The sequence below is a fragment of the Leopardus geoffroyi genome, chromosome B1 (genome assembly GCF_018350155.1).
Source record: "Leopardus geoffroyi isolate Oge1 chromosome B1, O.geoffroyi_Oge1_pat1.0, whole genome shotgun sequence".
Classification (NCBI taxonomy): Eukaryota; Metazoa; Chordata; class Mammalia; order Carnivora; family Felidae; genus Leopardus; species Leopardus geoffroyi.
This window is the reverse complement of record NC_059327.1, coordinates 155,548,561-155,572,886: the sequence shown is the minus strand read 5'-3', so window position 1 is coordinate 155,572,886 and position 24,326 is coordinate 155,548,561. Positions and strand designations below refer to the sequence as shown.

Sequence of the window (24,326 nt, the reverse complement as noted above, 5' to 3'; positions counted from 1 at the left end):
AAATAGAAGCCATTAAGCTAATTTAGGTGTCTTAATTATTAAGAAAGTAAAATTTTGTGAAAACTGTTGTCTCACAGGCATATATCTTAAGCCATAATCTTTATTAAAATAATTTTGGACGGTCACTTTTATGCTTCTCTTTTTCAAGTTTTCATTTCTTATGCATTTCAGTGTCTTTACTTAGATTGGGTTGCTATTTGGCCTAAATTAATTTAAATATAACTTGGGGATAATTATATAAGATATCTTATTACCTAATGGGAAATTAAAAAAAAAAAAGTCATCCTTTAAAATTCTACCTTGCTTAAATCAGTGAGATGATTTCATTGAAGTTTCTAGTTTTTGAACACTTTGAAAAGTACAGAGGATGCAGTGTAAATTATTATAGGTACGATATGTATGTCACTTTTATGGTTAGCTCATTTGTTTTCACATTTCTTAATCAGGCTGCTCTTTTTCAAGTGTTGTTCTTCCCATTAACCAAGACTTTTTGTTTGTTTTTGTTCCAGTTGTCTTAACTAAGTCACTATTTTTTTTTTTAATGTTTATTTATTTTTGAGACAGAGAGAGACAGAGCATGAATGGGGGAGGGGCAGAGAGAGAGGGAGACACAAATCGGAAGCAGCCTCCAGGCTCTGAGCCACCAGCCCAGAGCTGATGTGGGGCTCAAACCCACGACTGCTAGATCATGACCTGAGCTGAAGTCGGACACTTAACCGACTGAGCCACCCAGGCGCCCCTAAGTCACTATTTTTAATTGAGTTTATTTCTTGTTACATCAGAAAATATATTATTTGTGTAGTTATCTTTAGGAATCATCCAGTGTAATTTTTAAATGACAACTGTGAAATTATTTAATTTGAGGTGCCATTTATTTTCACTGTTTTTTTTGTTTAATGTTTATTTATTTTTGAGACAGAAACAGAGCATGAATGGGGGAGGGTCAGAGAGAGAGGGAGACGCAGAATCTGACGCAGGCTCCAGGCTCTGAGCTCTCAGCACAGAGCCCAACGCGGGGCTCGAACTCACAGACGGTGAGATCGTGACCTGAGCCGAAGCCGGAAGCTCAACCGACTGAGCCACCCAGGCGCCCCTTATTTTTACTGTTAAGTATACCGGATATACACTGAAATGTAGTAGTTGACTAATGGCAGCTTTTAATGATTCATAAACATTATCTTGTAGAAGTTTATTAAAACCACAATAATTTTGAGTTGCAACATTTATTGGATAAAAATATGAATGAACGGTATACTAAAATTATATGCCCTTGTGTATAGTTATGTGTATGTTTATATAAATATATATTTCAATATACGAATGAGTAAATATGTACATTAATAAAAAGAAGTATCATACATTATCTTATAAAACTAATTATGGAAATCTAAACAGGATCTGACTTGGAAGTTACCTCTTTTCGTTTTTTTCCTTTTTTTTTACTTTTGATTTTTTTTTTTTTTCATTCCATACAACCCTTTACTTACTTATCCTCAGACCTAATTTGGTGCTTTTTCCTTTTTCCTTATTCTATTTAGTGTTAGTTTCTACAGTGATAGGACAAACAGAAGTAAGAGGAATGGAGCAAAAGGAGAGTTTCATTCTGATTTCTTCTTTTTACTCATTTGGTGTCGGCCTACTAATTAAAGCTCTAAAAGTTAAGGAGGTATTTTTGATGGGCTTTTTAATACTGAAAGCTGGAATGCCAATATCTCCATGTTACAGTTGTTTTATATATTAGAGTAAAATGAAATAATATATGTAAAATGCTGTCACTGTGTTAACACCTATTAAGAACCCCTAAAGAACAGCTTTATGATGGCGATTGTTTCTACAAAATTATATGCATTTTAGTATAAATGTTAAGTTTACTTTAGTTTTTGTTTGTTTTTCCCTTCCCCATGAAGAATATATTTTGAGATCAAAGGAGCTATCTTAAAGGTTAACTTTGATTGTCGCTCCTGGGTCGCTCAGTTGGTAAAGCGTCTGACTTGGGCTCAGGTCATGATCTCGCAGTTTGTGAGTTCGAGCCCTGTTTCAGGCTCTCTGCTGTCAGCACAGAGCCCAGTTCAGATCCTGTGTTCCATGCCCCACCCCCCTGTCCCTCCCCCATGTGTGTACTCGCTCTCTCTCAAAAATAAACAAACATTTTAATAAAAGTTAACTTTGTAGAAAGTCCTGTTTTACAAGTTGATAGCTACCTATAAATGCTAATTATCAAAGCAATACTATAAAAATGTACTGATGCATTCATATTTTTTTAAATTGTGTCTTAGGGTCATGCTAAACCTTACTGTGGTAGCTATTGCTTTTAAGACCATACATATGTATTTAAATAAACTTCTAGTCAGGCTAAAGTTACAGCAGAAATATTGCATCATATGCTACAACTTTAGAAACTCTCCCTTGGCAGTAATGGTCCCTGACTCCCTTTGGGTATTTTAGGCACTGATACTCCATAATGGGCCATTAAGGAAAATGTTTAATTTGAGACTTATCCAGGTGTATCCTACTGAGATGAGATAATTTCAAAACATGTGTATTTTCTCTCCTGCCTGGTTGCCACTGATATACTAACTACAAGGAATGAAATATGGAAAAGCTCTTTTGGAATACTTTGTGAATCACAAAACACAATACATTTCTCTCATAATCTCAAGAAGTATATTTAAAACATAGATACCCTTTTTATTTAAGATGGTTCTAACAGAATTATTTTTAGACCTTGTCTGATACACATTTTTTAAATGTCTACTCTTGTATTATTTTCTTATTAATACTTGTTTTAAACTGCTTTTGAAAAGGAGACTTAATGAATTTTTTTTTACAATGTGAAATATCGTGTTTAAAGTCAAAATATTTGTATGAAAGAGATGAATGGAACTGACCAGTCATGATAACTAAGCCACAGTGAAACTGTGATATAGTCCGCTAGCTCGTAATGAAATTTAACTCCCCCCTGCATTCCTCTCGGTTTTGGAAAGTCTTCAAAGAAAGTGTGAGTAGATGTGTATTTTTCCTTATCTGCCTGAAGGAATTGGAATAGAATGATTTTGACATTACTACTTCATTTCTTATAACTTCGCTATTCTAGACTTTAAGTCCGTTTCTTTGTGGCTGGAATTGTATTCAGAGAAGTAGTGTTAAGAATAAGATGTTTTCTAGCTCAGCCCTGAAGCCATTAATGTGGCTTGATACGATTCTGGTCACCTAATTTGACGTTTAAAATTCATTGTTCCCAGCTATGGAAATAGCCTTTTAACAAATCTCAACTGTAGTGCTATTTGCATTGAAGATATTTTTTTAAATTTTTACAGGAGAAAATGTGACTATGGCAGTTTTAAATCAAACTCTGGAACTTTAATTATAACACCAACTTACACTAGATGTATTATATTATCATGGTTTTCAATCTTGAAGTACTCAGGTAATTTTAGTTATAAAATTGCCAACAAGAAAACAGCAGAAGACAGTACTAATCTAGCCCAATCATAAAGCCTCTGTAGATAATAAAAATCCAACAAATGTTAGAATCATTTGAGATTAGTTTGACTGATCACTTGTCAATTTGAATCTTGACATTAGAATAATTATGATAAAGTCACAACAATTCTACTTTGAACATCTATCTGCTTTTTTCGGTAAGAATCAGAGTAATCTCGGTTCCCTTTTTGGAAAAAAATACTTCAGTAATTAAATAGTCACGCTGATTGGAATGAGATTGATAGGTTTTGAAGTATCCAACATTTTATTTGGGAGATATCTTTTTATTTTATTTTTCTGATTGTTTTCATCTTTTTGTATAATTTAAGAAGCACTTTGTTGGCACCTAAGAACCTACAAAATCATCATTCCTGGCTTGCTCTCCTAATGAAGTCTGTGGTCTTACCCCATACCCAAACCAAGCATGAATAAAATGGGTCATTGCTGTCTATTCAAATGTACCAGACATACAGCATGCTAGGTAGGAGTTATTTAAAAGTGAAGTTAATGAAGGCTTTTTGTTGATTGCATGATTCTCTCAATCTGAAGCTTGTTTGAATATATCAGTGTATGCCTATATCCTAAATCTTCATCTTATTTCCTACAACTCCTAAATTAAATGCTACCCAAACCTAGCTAAAAGCACCTTACGTTTATGTAAAGTGCTGCCTTAGCACAGGAATCTATAACAAAAATACCATAGACTGGGTGTCTAATAAACAATAGAAATTTATTTTTCACGGTTCTGGAGACTGGAAGTTCAAGATCAGGGTGCCAGTATGGTTGGGTTCTGGTGAGAGTTCAGTTCCCTGGTGATAGACAGCCGTGTTCTTTCTGTAACTTCACATGGTGGAACGGGCCAGAAACTTCTCTGGACTTTGTTTTATAAAGGCACTAATCCCATCCATGAGGGCTCTGCTCTTGTGACCTAATTATTCACCAAAGGCCCCTCCTACAATTACCATCACATTGGGCATTAGTATTCAACACATGAACTTTGGACGGGGTGGGGGGGGGGGTGACAAACATTCAGTTTGTACTAGTACTGCTTTGGAATCAGTGGTCAATAGAAGTGGTATGAGACGGTAGAATCAAGTGAATGGAAGCACACACTATGGATCGAGACTGTTCAGGTGTAAATCTGGGCTTGTTTATTTTTAGCTATATGACCTCAGCAAGCTCTTTACACTCTTAGCCCCTCTGTTTCCTCGTTTCCTCATTTGTCAAGTAGGAATAACAATAGTCCATTTCTGGGGGTGCCTGGGTGGCTCAGTTAGTTAAGCTTCCGACTTGAGCTCTTGTCATGATCTCAGTTTGTGAGTTTGAACTCCATGTCTGAGCCCCACATCAGGCTCTGTGCTGACAGCTCAGAGCCTGGAGTCTGCCTCAGATTCTATGTTTCCCTCTCTGCCCTTCCCCTGCTCATTCTCTCTGACCCCCCCATCTCTCTCTCTCCCTGTCTCAAAAACAAATAAAACATTTAAAAAATGAAAAAAAAAATATTAGTCCCTTTCTTTAGAGTTTCTATAGGAATAACCATAATGCTTATATTTAAAATCAATTAAATGATTGATATATTAATATGTGAAGAGCTCTTAGGACAGTGCCTGGGTATGTAAGGGCTCAATAGCTGTTTACTGTTATAAAGAAGATTATCTTGCCTACTGCACTTTAGATTTTGAAATAGATTCACAGCCTCTTATTAGAAATTAAATTAGACTTATTGATTCAGACTAACATTGATAATAAAAAGTTGAGATTTTATGAGCATAGATGACTCTTGAGAAACATGGGTTTGAACTGTATGGGTCCATTTATACATGGATTTTTCCCCCCAATAAATACAGTACAATACTATAAATGTATTTTCTCTCCTTAGGATTTTCTTTTTTTAATTAAAAAAAATGTTTTCCTTTTTTTTTAAAGTTTATTTATTTTTGAGAGAGAGAGAGAGCAGGGGAGGGGCAGAGAGAGGGAGATAGAGAGAATCCCAAGCAGGCTCTGCACTGGCAACACAGAGCCAGATCTGGGATTCAGAATCAAAAACCGTGAAATCATGACCTGAGCTGAAACAGAGTCAGACACTTAACTGACTGAACCACCCAGGTACCCCTATTTTTTTTTATTAGAGAGCATGAGTTGGGGGAGAGGGATGGGGGGGGAGTGGGAGGGAGAGAGAGAGAGAATGAGAAAGAGAGGGAATCTTAAGCAGGCTCCGTGCTCAGCCTGGAGCCCAACGCGAGTTCAATCCCAGGACCCTGGGATTGTGACCTGAGCCGAAATCAAGAGTTGGATGCTCAACAGACTGAGCCACACAAGTGCCCCCCATATGATTTTCTTAATATTTTCTTTTTTCTAGCTTTATTCTAAAATACAGTATATAATACATATAGCATACAAAAATGTGTGCTAATCAACTATGTTATTGGTAACTATTTATTAGTTACCTTTTGGGGGAGTCAAAAGTTATACCCAGATTTTTAACTGCACGGAGTTGGTTCCCTCAACCCCTGCATTGTGTAAATATCAACTGTATTTTTATTCTTGAAGAGTGAAGTAAAGGATCTATTGACAAATCAGATGTATGGAAAGAATATGAGATCCATTTCCTAATTTCATCTCATTTAAAGCAGTTGAATTGTTTTCCAAACTAATTGCATTAACATAATTATTTCTCCTTACCTTAATTTCAAACTTACTTTATTTCCTATTGCATGTATCAGTAGAAGCAAATATTCTCTTATTCAAAGCCTGTTGGAAACAGACTTCAGTCAAATGCTTTGTAGGATCTTGGGGAAGAGGTTAACTCAAGGACACTTTGCAAGAAAATGATCCTGTGTAAAACATCAATCTGTTTCATGGTTAAATGATATGCTGCCCTAAAGCCAAAAATAGCCATGTTCATTAAATCCAAATTTGTTCCTAAACATTAATAGACACTTAATAGATTATAACATTATCTGAAAGACAATTACATGGGACTTTTACTCTAGAGAACTTTCCTATTAAAATTAGCTTCCTGGATTACTTGTTTTCTAACGTAGCATCAAACTGTATTTGAAATATAATTATAAGCAGATAGGTGTTGTACTTAAGCAATGAAAAAAGTCATTTGCTAGTTTTTCAGACAGCTTGTTGAGATTTAGCATTTCCTTGCTTGAAAAGTGTTGTAAGTGACCTTTAAAAAAACACTAACTGAATACAAAGAGGTCTTTCTTTGCTCCGACCTCTCTGAAACTTGTGGAGGGAGGGATGGGGAAGAAATGAAGGAAGAACGCAGACTTGAGTGAAAATTCTAGGAAAATGCAGTTGTATTCCTAAACTACTCTTCCTACTTCTAATTTGATTTAACTTTTTTTTCTGTATCTTCTGTGCCCATCCTTCATTTTTTCCCTCAGTTTCCCATCCTGATTTCTTTTTCTTCCCACCCCGAAAAACATATAACTGATATTTATACAACTTGAAAATGTGTTGTCTTGACTTTCTTCAAATAATCTTTATTTTAAGTCACAGTTCTAGGCTTCTAGGTCACTGTGGACTCCTACCATACTAACTCTGAAAAATGTTGTCATTGACATGGTAAGGTAGTTTTTCTTTCCCCTCCATTTCTTCTATAGACCACTACCAATTTAATCTTCTAAAAGCATAGTTTTTCAGTGTTTCTGATTCTATCCATACTTACCACCAGATGTAATTTCATTTACCATTTTTAACCCTACTTTTGAGCGTAAAACTTACGTTAAATGAGAAGAAAGATTTTTCTATGTATTAAATGCCTACTCTTGCCAGGAATCTTTATAGGTACTATATATATTTACTTAAACCTTATAACCACCTGGTGGAATATGTATTAATTTCAGATGTGAACATTAGGGTATAGAAAATTGAGGTAATCTGCCTATGGTCATATAGCTTACAACTTGGAGAAGATTTAACACTTTTTCTCATTCCAAAGTTCATGTTGTACCTTTCATTCTTGCTGCTTCTGATGGTTCTGTCTTATGCAATATCTAATACTTGAAGACAGGAGCTTAGTATTTTTTTTTTTAAAGTGCAGACATAAAGGATTAAGAGGGGTACCTGAATGGCTCAGTTAGGCTCGGATCCCGTCTCCCTCTCTCTTCCCATCCCCTGCTCATGCTGTCTCTCTCTCTCAAAAATAAATAAACATTAAAAAAAAAAGGAAGGATTAAGAAAAATATAACTATATCCACATCTAGGCCAAGGCATATACATACGTAATATGTGCAGTCGGTTAAGCGTCCGACTTCAGCCAGGTCACGATCTCGCGGTCCGGGAGTTCGAGCTCCGCGTCAGGCTCTGGGCTGATGGCTCAGAGCCTGGAGCCTGTTTCCGATTCTGTGTCTCCCTCTCTCTCTGCCCCTCCCCCGTTCGTGCTCTGTCTCTCTCTGTCCCAAAAATAAATAATAAACGTTGAAAAAAATTTTAAATGTACATCTATAAAGATAAATAGTACAGTTAGAGTTTGTCATTTGGAGGTAATGCATTGCCAAATGGATAGCAGTACCATTGTATCTAAAAGTGTTGTGATTCTCTGGAATCAATATTTGATCTCAAATAGTGTAATAGCCACTAAGAAGTGTTAGGGAAGTTTGGAACCCTGACAAAGCATCGTATTATGAAAATGCAAAGATGGCATTATCTTTGTATGGTGTCATGTTGGGTACTGTATAAATACTAGTTAGTTCATTAATTTAATGATTCATATGATATCTCTATTTAGGTTAATACCTCTATTAACTCAAGCTGTTTATTTCAAACCAGAGATCACTTACACAAATTAAACTCAGAACAAAATGTTCAAGCGTTCAGGAGCAATATAGAGGATTCTAAAAATTTTTGGAAAATATTCACAATAAATATTTACTCTCATTCTTCAAAGATGGTACTTGCAGTGATTTTTATGTATTTATGTTATGTTTGCCTTTCAATGCATTGCAAAATGATATTTAAATATTACAAAAATACACAGGTAAAAACTGACCAAATTGGATTCAAATTCCTTTGTGAAGCTTTCAAATCTTTTCTTCTGCTCCTCCAACAGGTTGTGTATTTATTTTCTGCAGCTCCTCCTTACTCAGTGTACCTGACAGACAAAGTGACTGGCCGTTCTGTAATATGCTGTCTTCTATCATCTTTACCTTTTTCACAGCAACCCTTAACCCACAACGTTCATCCTTCAGTCACTGTTTAGTGAAATCTCACTCATTTCCTCATATTCTAGCACAATTACCATTTTCTTCTAGAAGGTCTTCCAGATCTTCCAAGCGATTATTTCCTCTATTTTTTTAAAACTCTTGTCTTTATTATATTTGAATTTGTATTTTATTATTTGTATTTCCTTTGTTATCTCTTCCTGTAGCCCTCCTGCAGTGTTCTCTTCCTGCTCTTCCTTTTCTTCCTCTCCTTTCTATAATGCATGTGTATGTGGGTATCTCATAAATATATATATATATATATATATATATGTGCAGGGCTTAAACTCGTGTGTGTGTGTGCGTGTGTGTATATATATATATATATATATATATATATATATATATATATATATTTATATGAGACATATCTCCTATGACCAAAAAAAAGTTTACATTCTTTGTATTCACTGAAGATCTCGGTACATATTACTAAAGGAACACATGTGTGGGTAGATTGAATTCAATATTTCTTGAAAATATTAAACAATTTTGGGATGAGCACTGGGTGTTGTATGGAAACCAATTTGACAATAAATTTCCTATATTAAAAAAATAACAGGGGCGCCTGGGTGGCGCAGTCGGTTAGGCGTCCGACTTCAGCCAGGTCACAATCTCGCGGTCCGTGAGTTCGAGCCCCGCGTCAGGCTCTGGGCTGATGGCTCAGAGCCTGGAGCCTGTTTCCGATTCTGTATCTCCCTCTCTCTCTGCCCCTCCCCCGTTCATGCTCTGTCTCTCTCTGTCCCAAAAATAAATAAACGTTGAAAAAAAAATTTAATAAAAAAAAAATAATAATAATAAGGAAAAGAAAGGAAGAAAGAAAGAAAGAAAGAAAGAAAGAAGAAAGAAAAAAGAAAGAAAGAAAATATTAAACAAGATGGTTGTATTATCTCTCCTCTGAATCTCCAAAGGGATCAAGTACTAGTTAAGATAGTGTTTATTACTAAAATGTTCAGCTCCCTATTGCTACTAAGTAGGCATGATAGTTAAATACTTTTTTATAAATTTTGATGCAAATAATTTGGTCACTCAGACGCAATTAAGGTATGTAGTTGAATATTTACCTTGTTCCATTTGTTTTTATCAGAGGCTCAATTTTATGTGATTCCAAAAGTGAATTCATACATAAGAATTTTATATTCTTCACATCTCCATTCTTCTTCCTCATCTCTGAAACCTTTGTCTCCTTCCAATGCCTTCTTCAGTGGAAAGGAAGAACATGTTCTCAGTACCAGTATTGATCCCTGTATCATTTATCATTGTTTCAAAATTTATTGGGTACCTATTACTTGGCCCAATACTAGACAGTGAGAATATAAAGGAAGAAGACAGGGAAGTTCTGCCAGAAAAGTTGTTTAATTGCATTTTGAAGGATGAGTGAAGTTATAAAAAAGAGGATGGAGGCTTGGAGATGAGAAAACAGCACATTCAAGAGTCTGCAAGTGCCCTTGTATGGCTAAAGCACAGGGTCATCTATGAAACTTAGTAGGACTAACCAAGTATTAGTAGAATGTGTATGATTCGTCTGCATGACCATCACCATTTTCTTCTTGTGTGTGTGTTTTTGTTTGTTTGTTTTAATCTATGGAAACTTTTTTTTTTTAATTTTTAAGTTTTTATTTTAATTCCAATGAGTTCACAGTGTTCTATTAGTTTCAGGTGTACAATATAGTTAATTTAACACTTCCATAAATCACCCAGTGCTCATCACAAGTGCATTCCTTAATTCCATCACCGTTAACCCATCCCCCCATCTCCCTAGTTGAATACTTGTTAATAGTTACTTAATACAACGTTGTTGGTTTTTTTCTCCATCAATAAAGAAAGAAAAGATCCTTAAACTTATTGCAATGCTTTTGTTTTCAGAGTCAAAATGTTAAAGTGTTTAATTTTTAAAACACAAATATTTTTTAAATGCTTTTAAATAATTTTTAAAAACAAACAAATACGAGGACCAAAGTAATAGTATAGTCACCTTTACTCTCTCAGTTAAGAAATAATAGATAGGGGCGCCTGGGTGGCGCAGTCGGTTAAGCGCCCGACTTCAGCCAGGTCACGATCTCGCGGTCCGTGAGTTCGAGCCCCGCGTCAGGCTCTGGGCTGATGGCTTAGAGCCTGGAGCCTGTTTCCGATTCTGTGTCTCCCTCTCTCTCTGCCCCTCCCCCGTTCATGCTCTGTCTCTCTCTGTCCCAAAAATAAATAAATGTTGAAAAAAAAAAGATATGCCTAACTAAAAAAAAAAAAAAAAAAAAAGAAATAATAGATATAATTCTTTTAGTAAACACCAAGAAAACTTTAAAAGAAACACAATGTGTATAGATTTCATAAACTGCCAATTATAGCTGCCATAAAAATAATAAAATCATTAAGGGGCGCCTTTGTGGCTCAGTCAGTTAAGCGTAGGACTCTTGATTTCTGCTCAGATCATGATCTCACAGTTCTTCAGTTTGAGCCCTGCATTGGGCTCTGTGTTGACAATATATAGCGTGCTTGGGATTCTCTCTCTCTCTGCCCCTCCCCTGCTTGTGTGCTTGTGCGCTCTCCTTCTCTCTCTCTCTCAAATAAATAAATTTAAAAAAATGCATATTTACTCAGTCTAAACTCGTTTAAAATTCTTTTTACTTCTCCCTAGTGATGATCACACCAAACATTTTATTTTATTTTTTTTTTTAATTTTTTTTTTTTTTTTCAACGTTTATTTATTTTTGGGACAGAGAGAGACAGAGCATGAACGGGGGAGGGGCAGAGAGAGAGGGAGACACAGAATCAGAAACAGGCTCCAGGCTCTGAGCCATCAGCCCAGAGCCCGACGCGGGGCTCGAACTCACGGACCGCAAGATCGTGACCTGGCTGAAGTTGGACGCTTAACCGACTGCGCCACCCAGGCGCCCCACACACCAAACATTTTAATATTTTATAGGATTGTGGTGGGAGGAAACTATCTTATAATCTAATAGTTTATCTTGCTAACCTGCTTCTTTACCTTAAGAATTAACTATTTCATAGAATGTCCATTCACATCAGAAGGAGTCGTCCATGTAAAACTACTTTTGGAAAGACACTTTTGGGAGAAAGGTCATCTGTCATTTCATAGGACATGGACTATGAAACATTGCTGTATATGTACTTATGATTATGCAGCACTGGCAAATCATAGAAATCTTGCAATCTTAGATTTGAATAAAGCCTCTCATATAAGCATCTGTGCCACACTAAACAATGTAGGTGAAATATATTTTCCAGTCTTATTAAATTAATATTTCTCAAAAACACTTGTCTTTTTTGGGCTACAATTGGTAGATCTTATTTATAAATGTAGTGAGCTATGTGCACATAAATCAGATTACATAGATGCTCTGTAATGGATATTTACTTGTTAAGGTAGTGACAAATGATAGAATAGCTAGGTTAATCACATTTATATTTATATTATTTTTCATAGGTTGCCATATGTCAATTGTATATAACAAAAAAGATAATTTATGGAGAAGGATCGTGGTAAATATTTGATTTGTTAATGAATGTAATTTCAAATCATTCAAATTTCCGAATCCAGGTACTAACCCTGGAAGAATAATACCCAAGTGATATTTGTAAACACTTCTAAAGTAAGGGTTTTTTGGTGCCTGGGTGGCTCAGTCACTTAAGCTTCTGACTTCAGCTCAGGTCATGATCTCATGATTTGTGAGTTTGAGGGTCACATCAGGCTCTCTGCTGTCAGCACAGAGCCCGCTTTGGATCCTCTGTCCCTCTCTGTCTCTTTGCCCCTTCTCTGTTCATTCTGTCTCTTTCTCAAAAATAAATAAATAAATGCAAAAAAAAAATCTCAAAAAAAAAAAAAAAAGTAAGGATTTTTTGTTTTCCTTTGAGTTAATAGCTATGATTTCCCTATATGAAATAAGGAAAAACAAACCATGTTATATAGGAAACTCCTGTATTATAATTAGCAATGGGGCTATAGGACTATAAACCAATTAATTATTAAAATAGAGCTATGTGGCACTTTATACATCTGGCGTGCACTAAACATGTAAAAAGATTGACCTCTGAAAAAGATTTACATGGCAAAAAGAAGCAAATAGGCAAAGTAAAATATGGATTAATTTAAATTTATAAAGTTCATATGAACTAAAGTTCATAGTTAGCAAAACTTGTGATAAATGAACATTTATTACTTGGGAAAATGTACAAATAATAGAAAAAGGATATAGTATCTTCAATAGATTATTATTTTGAGGTTAATAATAAAATGCAATTTTCCTTGGAAAAAGATTGAGAGAGTAAATTATCTTACAGAAATGTGATTAAGAGTAGCTAAAATGTTGGGGTGCCAGGGTGGCTCAGTTGGTTGAGTGTCAGACTCTTGCTTGTGGCTCAGGTCATGATTCCAGGGTCGTGGAATCGAGCCCTGTGTCCAATTCCGCACTGAGAGAGAAGACTACTTAAGATCCTCTCTCTCCCTCTGCCCCTCTCCCCACTCACACACATACTTTCTCTCTCTCTCTTAAAAAAAAAAAAAAAAAAAAAAAAAGAGTAGCTCAAAGGAAGGTAATGATTCCAAGATAAATAGTATCTGGAGTGTGTAGAAAGGAAGTGAATATACAACAAAAATTAAAGCTTCCAAATATGATTTAAGAAGGACATATCAGGGGTGCCTGGGTGGCTCAGTCGGTTGAACGTCTGACTTCGGCTCAGGTCATGATCTCATGGTCTGTGAGTTCCAGCCCCACGTCGGGCTCTGTGCTGATGGCTCAGAGCCTGGAGCCTATTTCAGATTCTGTGTCTCCCTCTCTCTCTGATCCTCCCCTGTTCATGCTCTGTCTCTCTGTCTCAAAAATAAATAAACGTTAAAAATTTTTTTTTTTTAAAAAAAGAAGGACACATCAAAAACTTAAACAGGGAAAACAAATTATGACACTACAATTTAAGGTGAGAATTTGCCCAAAGTAAAATCAATGTTTTAAATTTAAAAGAACTTTTGTTTCAGCAATAACAAGAAAAGTTCAAATAACTTTCAGAGTGTAAGTGTATTGGATATGAGGGCAGGTTAGTCTAAATTTAACAAATAAGGGATGATCTGTATAGTTTATGACAGAAGGCTTTGGTTACATAAAACATTTGTAGAATATCTTTCCATTTTGTGATTTTTTTTTAACTTTTAATGGAACATCAGTCAAATAACACAGTTTCATAATTATAATCTTAAATATTAATGATTAATGATTTGTATAGGGTAGCAGGCAAAACTGTCATAATTGGTAATCTTTGATAAAAATTAGAAATGCCACCTTTTATGAATAATTTTTAAAACATTAGTGTGTTGGTTTATTATTGGAAATTAGTGTCATAAATAGTATATTTTAAATGAGAGAAACACTGAAAATTCTCCTTTATGAAACCTCACATTACTTTAGTGTGCATTGTTCAGCTATAGAATTCTCAAGGAGAGTGTGGATACCCAGATACCTGTGCTATTAGTCATCAAACTTGGAAGTGAGAGGGGTGGAGATCAGGTGTTTCCTTTATCCCTCAGTTTTGAAGGAATAAAGGAAACAAAGGAAGTTGGTGAATGACAGACACACACTAACAGACATGCATGATCAGTGATAATCTCTGTCACACGGTATTTTGCGTTATCTGTAAACCTCACAACCAATTTGCAAGGTGAATATTGTTCTCTCTTTTATACTTGCAGTAACTGAGATTCAGAGAGGTATTCAATCTTGCCTTAACACCAGAATATTAGGTCAGCATAATTTTTTTTAATTGAAGTATAGTTGAGACACAATGTTACATTAGTTTCGGGTGCAAAGCATATTGGTTGAATAAGTCTATATGTGAGGCTCTGCTCATCCAAGTATATCTACCATGTATCGCCATACAACACTATGCCCATACTATTGACGATATTCCCTATACTGTACCTTCTATCCCCGTGACTTATTCATTCCATTACTGGAGGCCTGTATCTCTCACTGCCTTTTGCCCATTCTGCGTATTACCACTCCCTCCCTCTGGCAACCTTAATTTTGTGTCAAGTATAATTTTAAATCCCTTGCATTTACAAAAGAACATCTGACAGCTTTTCACTTTGTGTTCCTAGAACATCTCACGTAACACATATCACATTCTGCACAGCGCTATAATTATTGGTAAATATACCTTTTAGCATTTATATTTTACTGTCAGTGGTTGTAAAAGGGCTACTACGTCTTAGACTTGTAGCCACACTCTTCCCCCTTGACCCACAGTGTTAACACAGTGTGTGGTACATAGAGAAGGCAAAAGAAATTTATTGTAGGTGGAACTGTGTTTTGAAATTGGTTAAATGCTTGATATCAATAGCGAGTCTTTTTTATGTGTAATTTTCTTGTTATATGTGACTTGATGAGTCTTTAGTGCCTTTTCTTGGTTTTTCTTCTCTGTGTGTGTTTGAAGAGCTTTGTTTCAGAGATGTCTTAAGTGGAAATCCCTTTTGTATGAAACTGATTGTTTTGGTAGTTAATAACGTAAATTAGAAAACAAAATATCCCAGAAAGTTTCCTATTTTTTTTTCACTGTTAGTAGGCAAGCAATAATAGTTTGTCTTTCTATAGGATATGAGCAATCTTGTCTTTCAAAGTATCTATTAAAATTTATATGGTTTGGGGCGCCTGGGTGGCTCAGTCGGTTGAGCCTCCGACTTCGGCTCAGGTCATGATCTCACTGTCTTTGAGTTAGAGCCCCATGTCAGGCTCTGTGCTGACAGCTCAGAGCCTGGAGCCTGCTTCAGATTCTGTGTCTCCCCCTCTTTCTGACCCTCCCACATTCATGCTCTGTCTCTGTCTCAAAAATAAATAATCATTAAAAAAATTTTAAAAAAATTATATGGTTTAATTATTGCAATTTTATTATATATGCCCCCATATTAGCACATTATTTTGGGGCTGTGGGTGAATGATAGGTGGGTGATGTTACTGGATTGTGAGGACATGTTACCCTCTTTAAATAATAGCTTCTATTCTCAATTTCTTTCCTCACCTCTGTTTACCTGATAATCATGAAAACAAATTCCTATGCTCAAATACAATGAAAAATATCTGAGTAGATGTGGTTTCATGTCCTGCTATGATATCTTAAAACAAATCATTATTATAAATAATATGCATTTTCTTATCTTTTCTATAAAGTAACTTTCTCCCACTGTTTTATCATTGTGGAAATATATAACATGAAATAAACTATTCTGATTTCCACTAAAACAAGAATTCACAATAGTAATACTCATATTTCACTATGGAAATAATTTTCCCTGTTCCTCCGAAGGATACCATGTTACAATTAGTCTGGGTTCCTTTTTAAACATGTCTTCACTTTTCTCTTTGCCCCTCTATGTCTACCTAATATATCCATGCTGTTCCAGGTTCTCCACTCTTCACAATCAAATGACATATTTAAGGGGCGCCTGGGTGGCTCAGTCGGTGAAGCATCTGACTTCAGCTTAGGTCATGATCTTGTGGTTCGTGAGTTCGAGGCCCGTGTCAGGCTCTGTGCTAACAGCTCAGAGCCTGGAGCCTGCTTCAAATTCTGTCTCCCTCTCTATCTGCCCCTCCCCCACTCATTCCCTCTCTCTCAAAAATAAATAAACATTTAAAAAAATAAAAAAAAAAGCATATTTAAGAAAGGCCTAATACTTTTTGGGAAACTTGCTACATTGGCCCCTTCCTTTGCACAATTAATACCCCTAATTATCCTCTTACATTTTCTTGTTTATTTCTACTATAGAGAGAGCAAAGAACACTGGTGTTGGAATCAGACATTTGGTTTGGAATTCTTGTTGCATAACATTTTTGATTTTCTTCCTCAGTAAACATGAAATCATATTATCTGCTTTACAGATTTGAATGGAGAATTAAAGCAGATAATTGTATAATATCCAGAATACTTCTTGATATATGATAGGCACTAAAATAATTAATTAAATAATTAATTATTTATTAAATATTAAATATTAAATAAATAATAATTAAAATAATAAAATAAATAAGAGAATATAATTTATTCTCTTCTTTATCTTGTAACTTCCTTTCCTGTGTTCTGTTTTTCCCATGAGTGTGAGTTGTGAGAAAAACTGTTCTCCTTCATCTGCATTCTCAGTATTTGCCAGAGTTAGTATTTAGTATATATTTTTCAAGTAATGAATAAATAATTCACCTAGTGGCTACCCACGGTTATTTCCAATGGCAAAGTAGTTCTGTGTATATTTATGTGTTTGTGTGTGTCTTTGTGCATACATGCATCTAATGCCATTTTTGACACTGGTATATTCAATGGACTTAGAGGAAAGAAAAGAAAAGACATAGTAACTAAATGTTGAGAATAAGGAAGTATTGTTTACTTGGTGGTATATCAGTCAGTTTTAGTATCCATTTTTGAGTGCCCATTAATTATCACATGTATATTAAATAATGTTTTAAATTAGCAATTTTTTTCAAAAGTTATTCTTTGAAAGCGTTACACACATAGCAATTAAGAATAAGTTCTGAATGATTTCTTTGTCAGAGTGTGAATAGGAAAAGGAACGGAAATATTTCACATGCTTCCTTTCCACATACCTTCTCTTTTCTCTCAACCACTTCTTTTCTCATCAATCCTATTTGTCAAAGTAAAATATTATTGGACTGTCTCCTGTGAGCTTCATTTTCTTACAATGTGTCTGTGAGATGAAACTTTTTTTTAATCTATTGTGTTCAGATTTAGTGTTCTTGGAGCCTGTCTATACCATAGTGAGTCAAAACATTTTTGAGCCAAATTATTGAATGGTCTTGCTTCTTAATACATACATGTTAAAAGGATGAATAGGATAATGTTGAAAACTAATGAGATGTATAATAATCTGAAGACATACACTTATGTTCTAGACACTGTTCTGGGCAGTACATATTTTTACGTATATAATTTAAGATTCCAAATTTTAGCTCGTTAAATGTTCATATAGGCATATGAATCAACTAGGGAAGTGAGGCACTGAGGGTTTAAATGACTTGCTCAAGCAAGGTCACAGTACTGGTAGAGCTAATAATTGAAATCATTGAAATTGGGTGGTCTTGCTCCAGAATCTGTGTTCTTAAGTGCCATGCTATAAGTAACAATGCCAGAAATTCACATAAATCTGTGTAGTTTTGCCTTATAACTAAGGCAAATATTTCAGAAATGTTTGGAATTTATTTCATCGGAATGAGATTTATCAATACAGGCTTCAGTAAACTATCTCTATTTTGTATAACCCTTTCTGGAAAACTTTTAAATTTATAAGCCCAAAATATGAAATTGTTTTAAATATTGGGTTTGAAATGCGAACTCCTTTCCTGATAGAAATAAATTTCATTATATGGAGATTTCTATAGGGCTTTCTAGAAGAGAGAGAGAGGAGAACGACCCAGTTTGTACTGATTGATCCGTTTTAAAGGTGCTGACTGTGAAAAACATCTTCAAAATTTGGGTCACACTCTTTTGGTATTTTTACTTCTTAAGATAAATCTGTGCAGTCTTTAAGAGAAGGCAGCTCTATCAGTTTGGTTCAGTAAAATAACTTTCTTAATGCTTAAAGTTTTTAATGTCTTCCATACATATTTAAAACTTTTAAGCAAGATTCCACATCTTAAATTGTAAGATCCTGAAGAATCATTTCCATGTTTTGTTCAGTGTCCTATCCTGTGTTCCTAGCCCAGTGCTTTGTATTTCAGCGGATATTCAGTCAACCTCCTTTGAATGAATTAGCTATATTTAAGCATAAGTACTTAACATAAATCTAAGATCTTCATGGATTAATGTACAAAGATGCTTTGGAAAATAATATAGTTAATATTTAGAATGATTTCTGAATTGAATATCAGGGACTAGAATGAAAGTAAGACTCATACATGTAACTTTTATTTGTTAACTTGTAGTATATGGTGATCAATGAATCTTATGGTAATGGTAATGAATGAATTTTTTGCTTTATTATTCTAATGCTAGTAAAAAATAGGTTAGTGGAAAATTTTTATATAAAATAAACCCCAACTCTATACATATTAACAAATTATACAAATCAATTGCTAATTTATTATGGTACAAATTGATATAACATTGATATTAACTTTTCCAGCGAGACTGAATTATTTCTTTCAGTCAGTTTGCAAGCAGGGAAATAAACTCTGTGGTGATATATGCATAAATAGTGTCCTGCAGGTTACTTCCTCATTTTTATATATGACGCCTTAATAAATTAGAATGAAGGGAGGGAGGTATACAGATGTTCAAGTCAGCAAATGAACTTTCAAGGAATTAAGATGAGAATATGTGTATTTGATAATCCATTTTGTTTTCTTGTTTGCAGGATTCAAATTTGGGATACTGGTGTTTCTGTTTTTGAGGATTTTTTTTTTTTTTTTGAGGGAAAGTTGTTTTTTTTTGTTTTGTTTTGTTTTGTTTTTTTAAATCATCGGTCTTGGAATACAGAAGAGGAACCAGAAATACACTCATTTTGTTTCACGCTGGGAACACTCAGTTTTGAGGCACTCACGCCCGAGCTCACAGCCATGTGGCCATCACAGCTACTAGTCTTTGTGATGCTCATAGCACCGATCATTCAAGGTAAGACCTTTACTTAGTTTTCTGTGCGAAGCTTCATGTTGTCCCTATTTGCACTGGATCCTTTCTTGTAAATCTTTGCTGCATGATTTAGCAGCTTTTGCCTGCATAAATAGAAGTAAATTAAATTAAAAAGTCCATAATATGTACCATGAGCTGCAATAAATACAACTTTGAGTTTGATTTCTGAAAGTAGCTTTTGAAATGTATTTTTTAAAGAATTTTTGCATGTTTTACTATTTGTTTTTACCACACTTGTGGAAAATCAGCTGAATTGTTAACTATATCATTTATTCTGAATTTTTTGGCCTTCATATTTTTGTAATTACAATACTTTTTAATTTAATAAGTATGTATATTTGAAAGAAAACACCCCCAAAATCTGCTTTCTTACACCAAGTAATCGTTTGTTTCTGAGTGTTTACTACTGTGTTCAGTCTTTAATATACAGAATGCAAACTAAACCTCTTATTTAACCAAAAATAGTTTCTTTCATATACCTTTTAATGCAAAGAAAGAAAAAAAATGCCAAAATGATATGAACATATGCTGAAAGATAATTTTACGGAAGAAAACTAATCACCTTATAAAAAACTGTATATTTTGTTCATTTAGACATTTTGGTATTTATAACACAAATGTGATAGTTAAATGATCCATCGTTGCAAATTTTGTGAAAGATAATTATTTAATAAATAAGAGAAACTCTATACGGCTTAGTAGAATATTCACTGAATCTTTCTAAAAGCTGGCAGAGTCTACATACATATGTAGCTTATTGACAATTTAAAGTCTTCTACTAATTATCACTGGTTTTGCACTAAGATGAAAATGGTATAACACAGTCACTCTCTCATACATTAATGGCAATTATAGCAAAGAAAGGGACACAGCTGTATTTACCACTGCTTAAGAGGTCTCAGAATAGTATAGTGTAGCAAGCACCTGAAATCAATTTTTAGCCTCTTTAGCCCACTTTTGGCTTTTAATTGACTACAAATATCTGTTGTAGTTTATCAGGGATGCAGTTCTGAATTTGGCACATATTCTTGTGTCAACTTGAATTACATTCTGCCATCACTATAAAAACTGGATAAAATACCTTCTGTGTCTTTTGACATTTTTTTCCCTAAAGTTTCCCTGGTTTAGCACATGTTTTCTAAAGTAATCACTACAACGTAAGGTAGTGCTTTATTAAAGACATGAAAGTAAACCTGTACAACTATCTAGTTTTAAATGATGCAAATTCATCAAAAATTTCAAAATGTTTCTTTAATCCATATACTGATGGAGAACTTACATTCACATAATTGGGTACATATATCATTTTGTGGTAAGGGACAATAAAAGAATTCTGTCCCTTTAAACAAGTATTTTTCTAATTATCTGTATATCTAAAGATTATTCTAATTGGGTTTTTTGGTGTTATAAAGATGCCTCACTCATAAGGTTATTTTGAGGATTAAATGAATAGCATGTGTAGAGAATCTAGCACAGTGCATGACAAGTATTCAGTGTTTGAACATGTTAATTTTCTTCATCATACTATCTGCCTCACTAGTTTATTTTTGTTCTAATTGTAACAACTGGAAATTAGCTAACCATAAGAGCTATTTCATTTGATGTTGATAATCAGAAAAAAACAAAAAACAAAACTCTTTCACTGTTTCTATATGTATACATAAAATTCATATTTAAAAAGTCAGTCTAAAGTTATACTTGGTTAGGGGAAGGTAGATTAAAAATAGCAGAAATAGACATTGTAAGAGGCTCTCTTTTCAGAGGTGAAATTTCTAATTTCTAGAAACTGATACCCGCTATGTATTTCAGTTGGCCCCAAACATGGCTGAGCCACAGATCATGGGACTTGGATTTGGACCTGTCTCACCCCGCTCCCCACCACCACACACACACACCCATTTACACACTCTTCCTCTCTCTGAGTAACTCTGAAAAGTATTTAAAAACTCCTAATAGAGCAAATAGAAAATTGACCTGGTATATAAAATATGTTGGGCTAAAACTGAAGTAATCCTTTCCGCTGCATGTGAACTACTTTATATTATCTTGACTTTGAGCCATATTATGCTACATAATATAGAAGCTTTCTATTTATAAACTTTATCCTTATTACCTTGAATAGGAATTTTAAAACTTCACACCTGAAAAAATGCAAGCCAGTTTTGTCTATCTTCTATAGAAGGCCTTCTCCACTGCTTTTGTGATGCCATTTCTGACTTGTAAATAAAGGGCTTCTTCATATGAACAGCCTTTTGGAACCCAGATTGCTTATAAATACAGGAATGCATGTACCTTTGATCAGTGTTGATATTAGACGATAGACTTTTTTTTCTTTTTAGAATCCCTACCAATCCTGTCTTAAAGGAATACCACATAACTTGGAAATTTAGACAGCTGAGTTAAAATGATGTCACAGTTACAGAAGGACATACTCTTGTTTCCGAAACATCCCCTGGTAGCATCTCTTTGCCTACTGCTGTTGAGATGTCCAGCTTCATTTGCTACTCCTGACCATAGAGAATTAAGTTATCTGGGTATGACCTGAATTGCTTTTTTCTCCAGAGCAAATAATAAAGATGGCTACTGATTTCATAGCCATGAACTTTAGATATATTGATACAATTAATCCTCACAACATTCTCATGGGTTTAATATATTTACTATTACAATAAAACCTTGGTTTGCAAGCATAACTCATTCTGGAAACTTGCTTGTAATCCAAAGTACTCGTATATCAAAACGAATTTCAAGAACCATTGGCTCAGTTGTGATCATGTGACATGAGATGTCATGTGCTACTCATATTGCAAGATATCATTCTTTTTTCAAGTTAAAATTTATTAGAAATGTTTGCTCATCTTGCAGAACACTCACAGAACAAGTCATTCACAATCCAAGGTTTTACTGTATTATCATTATCGTTTTTTTACAGTAAAAACATTGACATACTGAATGGTAAAGGAACTTGACTGAAGTTATACAACTATTATGAGACCTAGATGGGATTTAAAATGAAGGACCTGGCTTCTTGAGCTCTGGCCTTACTGCCAGTAGTTAATCAATTACTGTGAAGGCCTTTCTTCCCTGCAGAGCAAACCATCTCAATTCTTCTGATCATTTGGGAGGAGGTGAGGCAGACATGCAGATCCCCTGCCTCTTCCATGTTCTGGGCACAGGCAGATGGGGCTTTGGAAGTCTTACAGACCTGTGATGAAATTTCAGCTCTGCCAGCTACTAGTTCTGTAACCGTGTTACTTGGTAAACTTGTTGACAAATATCCATTATCACCCAATGTGAGCCAGAAAACTGGGCTAGCTACTAAAAATATGGTAGTAAACAAAAAATTTTAATTCTTCCCTCAAGGAGCTAACAGCAACTTAAAAATTTGTAAGCCTGCTTTTTATTTGCAAGCTTGAACATTTATTCCCTCAGAGTTATTTTAGAAAATAGAATAATATCTATGTATAGCTTCTAATGTAGTACTTGGCTTTGGTAAATCTTTCTTATATTGTTCTATTCCTAACTACCTTGAAATGGAGCTAACACTCTGAGAATTAGATAAGAATTCCAAATTATCTTCATCTTACTGTGAGAATTGAAATACGCTTTTTTTTGGTACTTGAACCTCTCCATTTAAGTTTTTCCAGTATATTCTCAGTACTAGTTTCTAAACAAATTCTCAACCTGGTATGCATGAAGGTTTAGTATATAATTGTCTATATATAATAACGTATTATAGTATATGATTGTATATAGTTGCAGTGGTGGTACTACATAACTGGTAATATATAATTGTTGGTGGTGCATTTTGTGCCTGATTTCCACATGGGTAAAATTAGAAAGTAAGCTATAGAATAAATCTGAAAAGTGTTTACGTTAGTTGAATAATCTCCATGTTATCCTAGAAAGTCTGGCCAGTGTTTGATATAGGAAAACAAAATTAATCAGTACATCCACACTGTATATGTATATATACACAATTTTTAAGGTAGGAAATGTCTCTGGTTCTGTGTTTATCTGTTCATATTTTTTGTCTCTGTGTACCTCTGTATTTCTCTTTTTTTCTGTTTTCCATGACTGTGCCCCTTTCCCGTACAGCCATAAACCCTTATCTATAATGCAGTGAGACCTGGCAGAAGTAAAAAGAAACCACTAAAGCAGATGGCCAGTTTTTTGCTGTTAACTAATGTAGTGTAGCATGAAGATAAAGGATTTTTGTTGTTGTTGTTGTTGTTCTATTGATGTGGTTGGGAGCAAGGGACAAGAAGGGAATTGGAGAACAATAATCTGATAATAACCTGGGCAGTAGGGCTTATTATGATTGGCAGTAAATGTCCAGTGTGATACATGGGCTAAGAGATCTGGTACCCAAGCCACAATGGATTGAGAAGGTGGTTGGGGTGCTCAGATATTTTAACTGTATCTCCTCTTGATTAAATTGTACTTATAAACTGCATCACAATTGAAAAGATAGAAAACAGGATAATTGGAACTTCCTGTGGGTAAAGGGGAACAATATATTTATGGTACCTCTGCATGCAAAATGAGGCTTAAAAAAATCCTTCTCTAACCACCATATGCATATTTTTTCTGACAGTCTATTTTTTAAAGTTGCATGTGTATTTATATATTTGTGGACTTTATAGGCTGTTTTTTATTATGTTCAAGGAATTAATTATAATAATCAGCTATTAAGAGCAAAACTGTTGATCATACCCATATATATTTAGTACTATATTTTTATGTAATTTGCATTTTATTATTAATCTGATTTTTACAGTTATAATACTGTTTAATGTGTCAGTGATTTAAAATAATATGCACATTTCTTAACTTCTAATAAAATATGAAGCTTGAGAAAATATAAAAATACATTTCACTGCATAGCATCTTGCCATATAATTCTCTTTATGAAGTCATATTTTATTGATTGTGAAAAAGTCAGCTTGACTTCTAAGCTCTGCTTAACTTTGTTATTTTTAGAAATTAATC

The 24,326-nt window shown here is 34.5% G+C and overlaps 1 protein-coding gene across 35 annotated transcripts in view; it reads left to right on the top strand.

Moving 5' to 3' along the window:
* The window catches only part of ADGRL3 (adhesion G protein-coupled receptor L3), an 828,850-nt gene that overhangs the window by 285,047 nt on the left and 519,477 nt on the right, over positions 1-24,326 (top strand). For all 35 annotated transcript variants that reach the window (XM_045473912.1, XM_045473918.1, XM_045473914.1 and 32 more), the window contains exon 3: positions 19,060-19,316. In XM_045473912.1, the coding sequence (XP_045329868.1) occupies positions 19,262-19,316 (55 nt within the window). In that variant the 5' untranslated portion in view covers positions 19,060-19,261. The remainder of the gene's footprint in view (positions 1-19,059; positions 19,317-24,326) is intronic.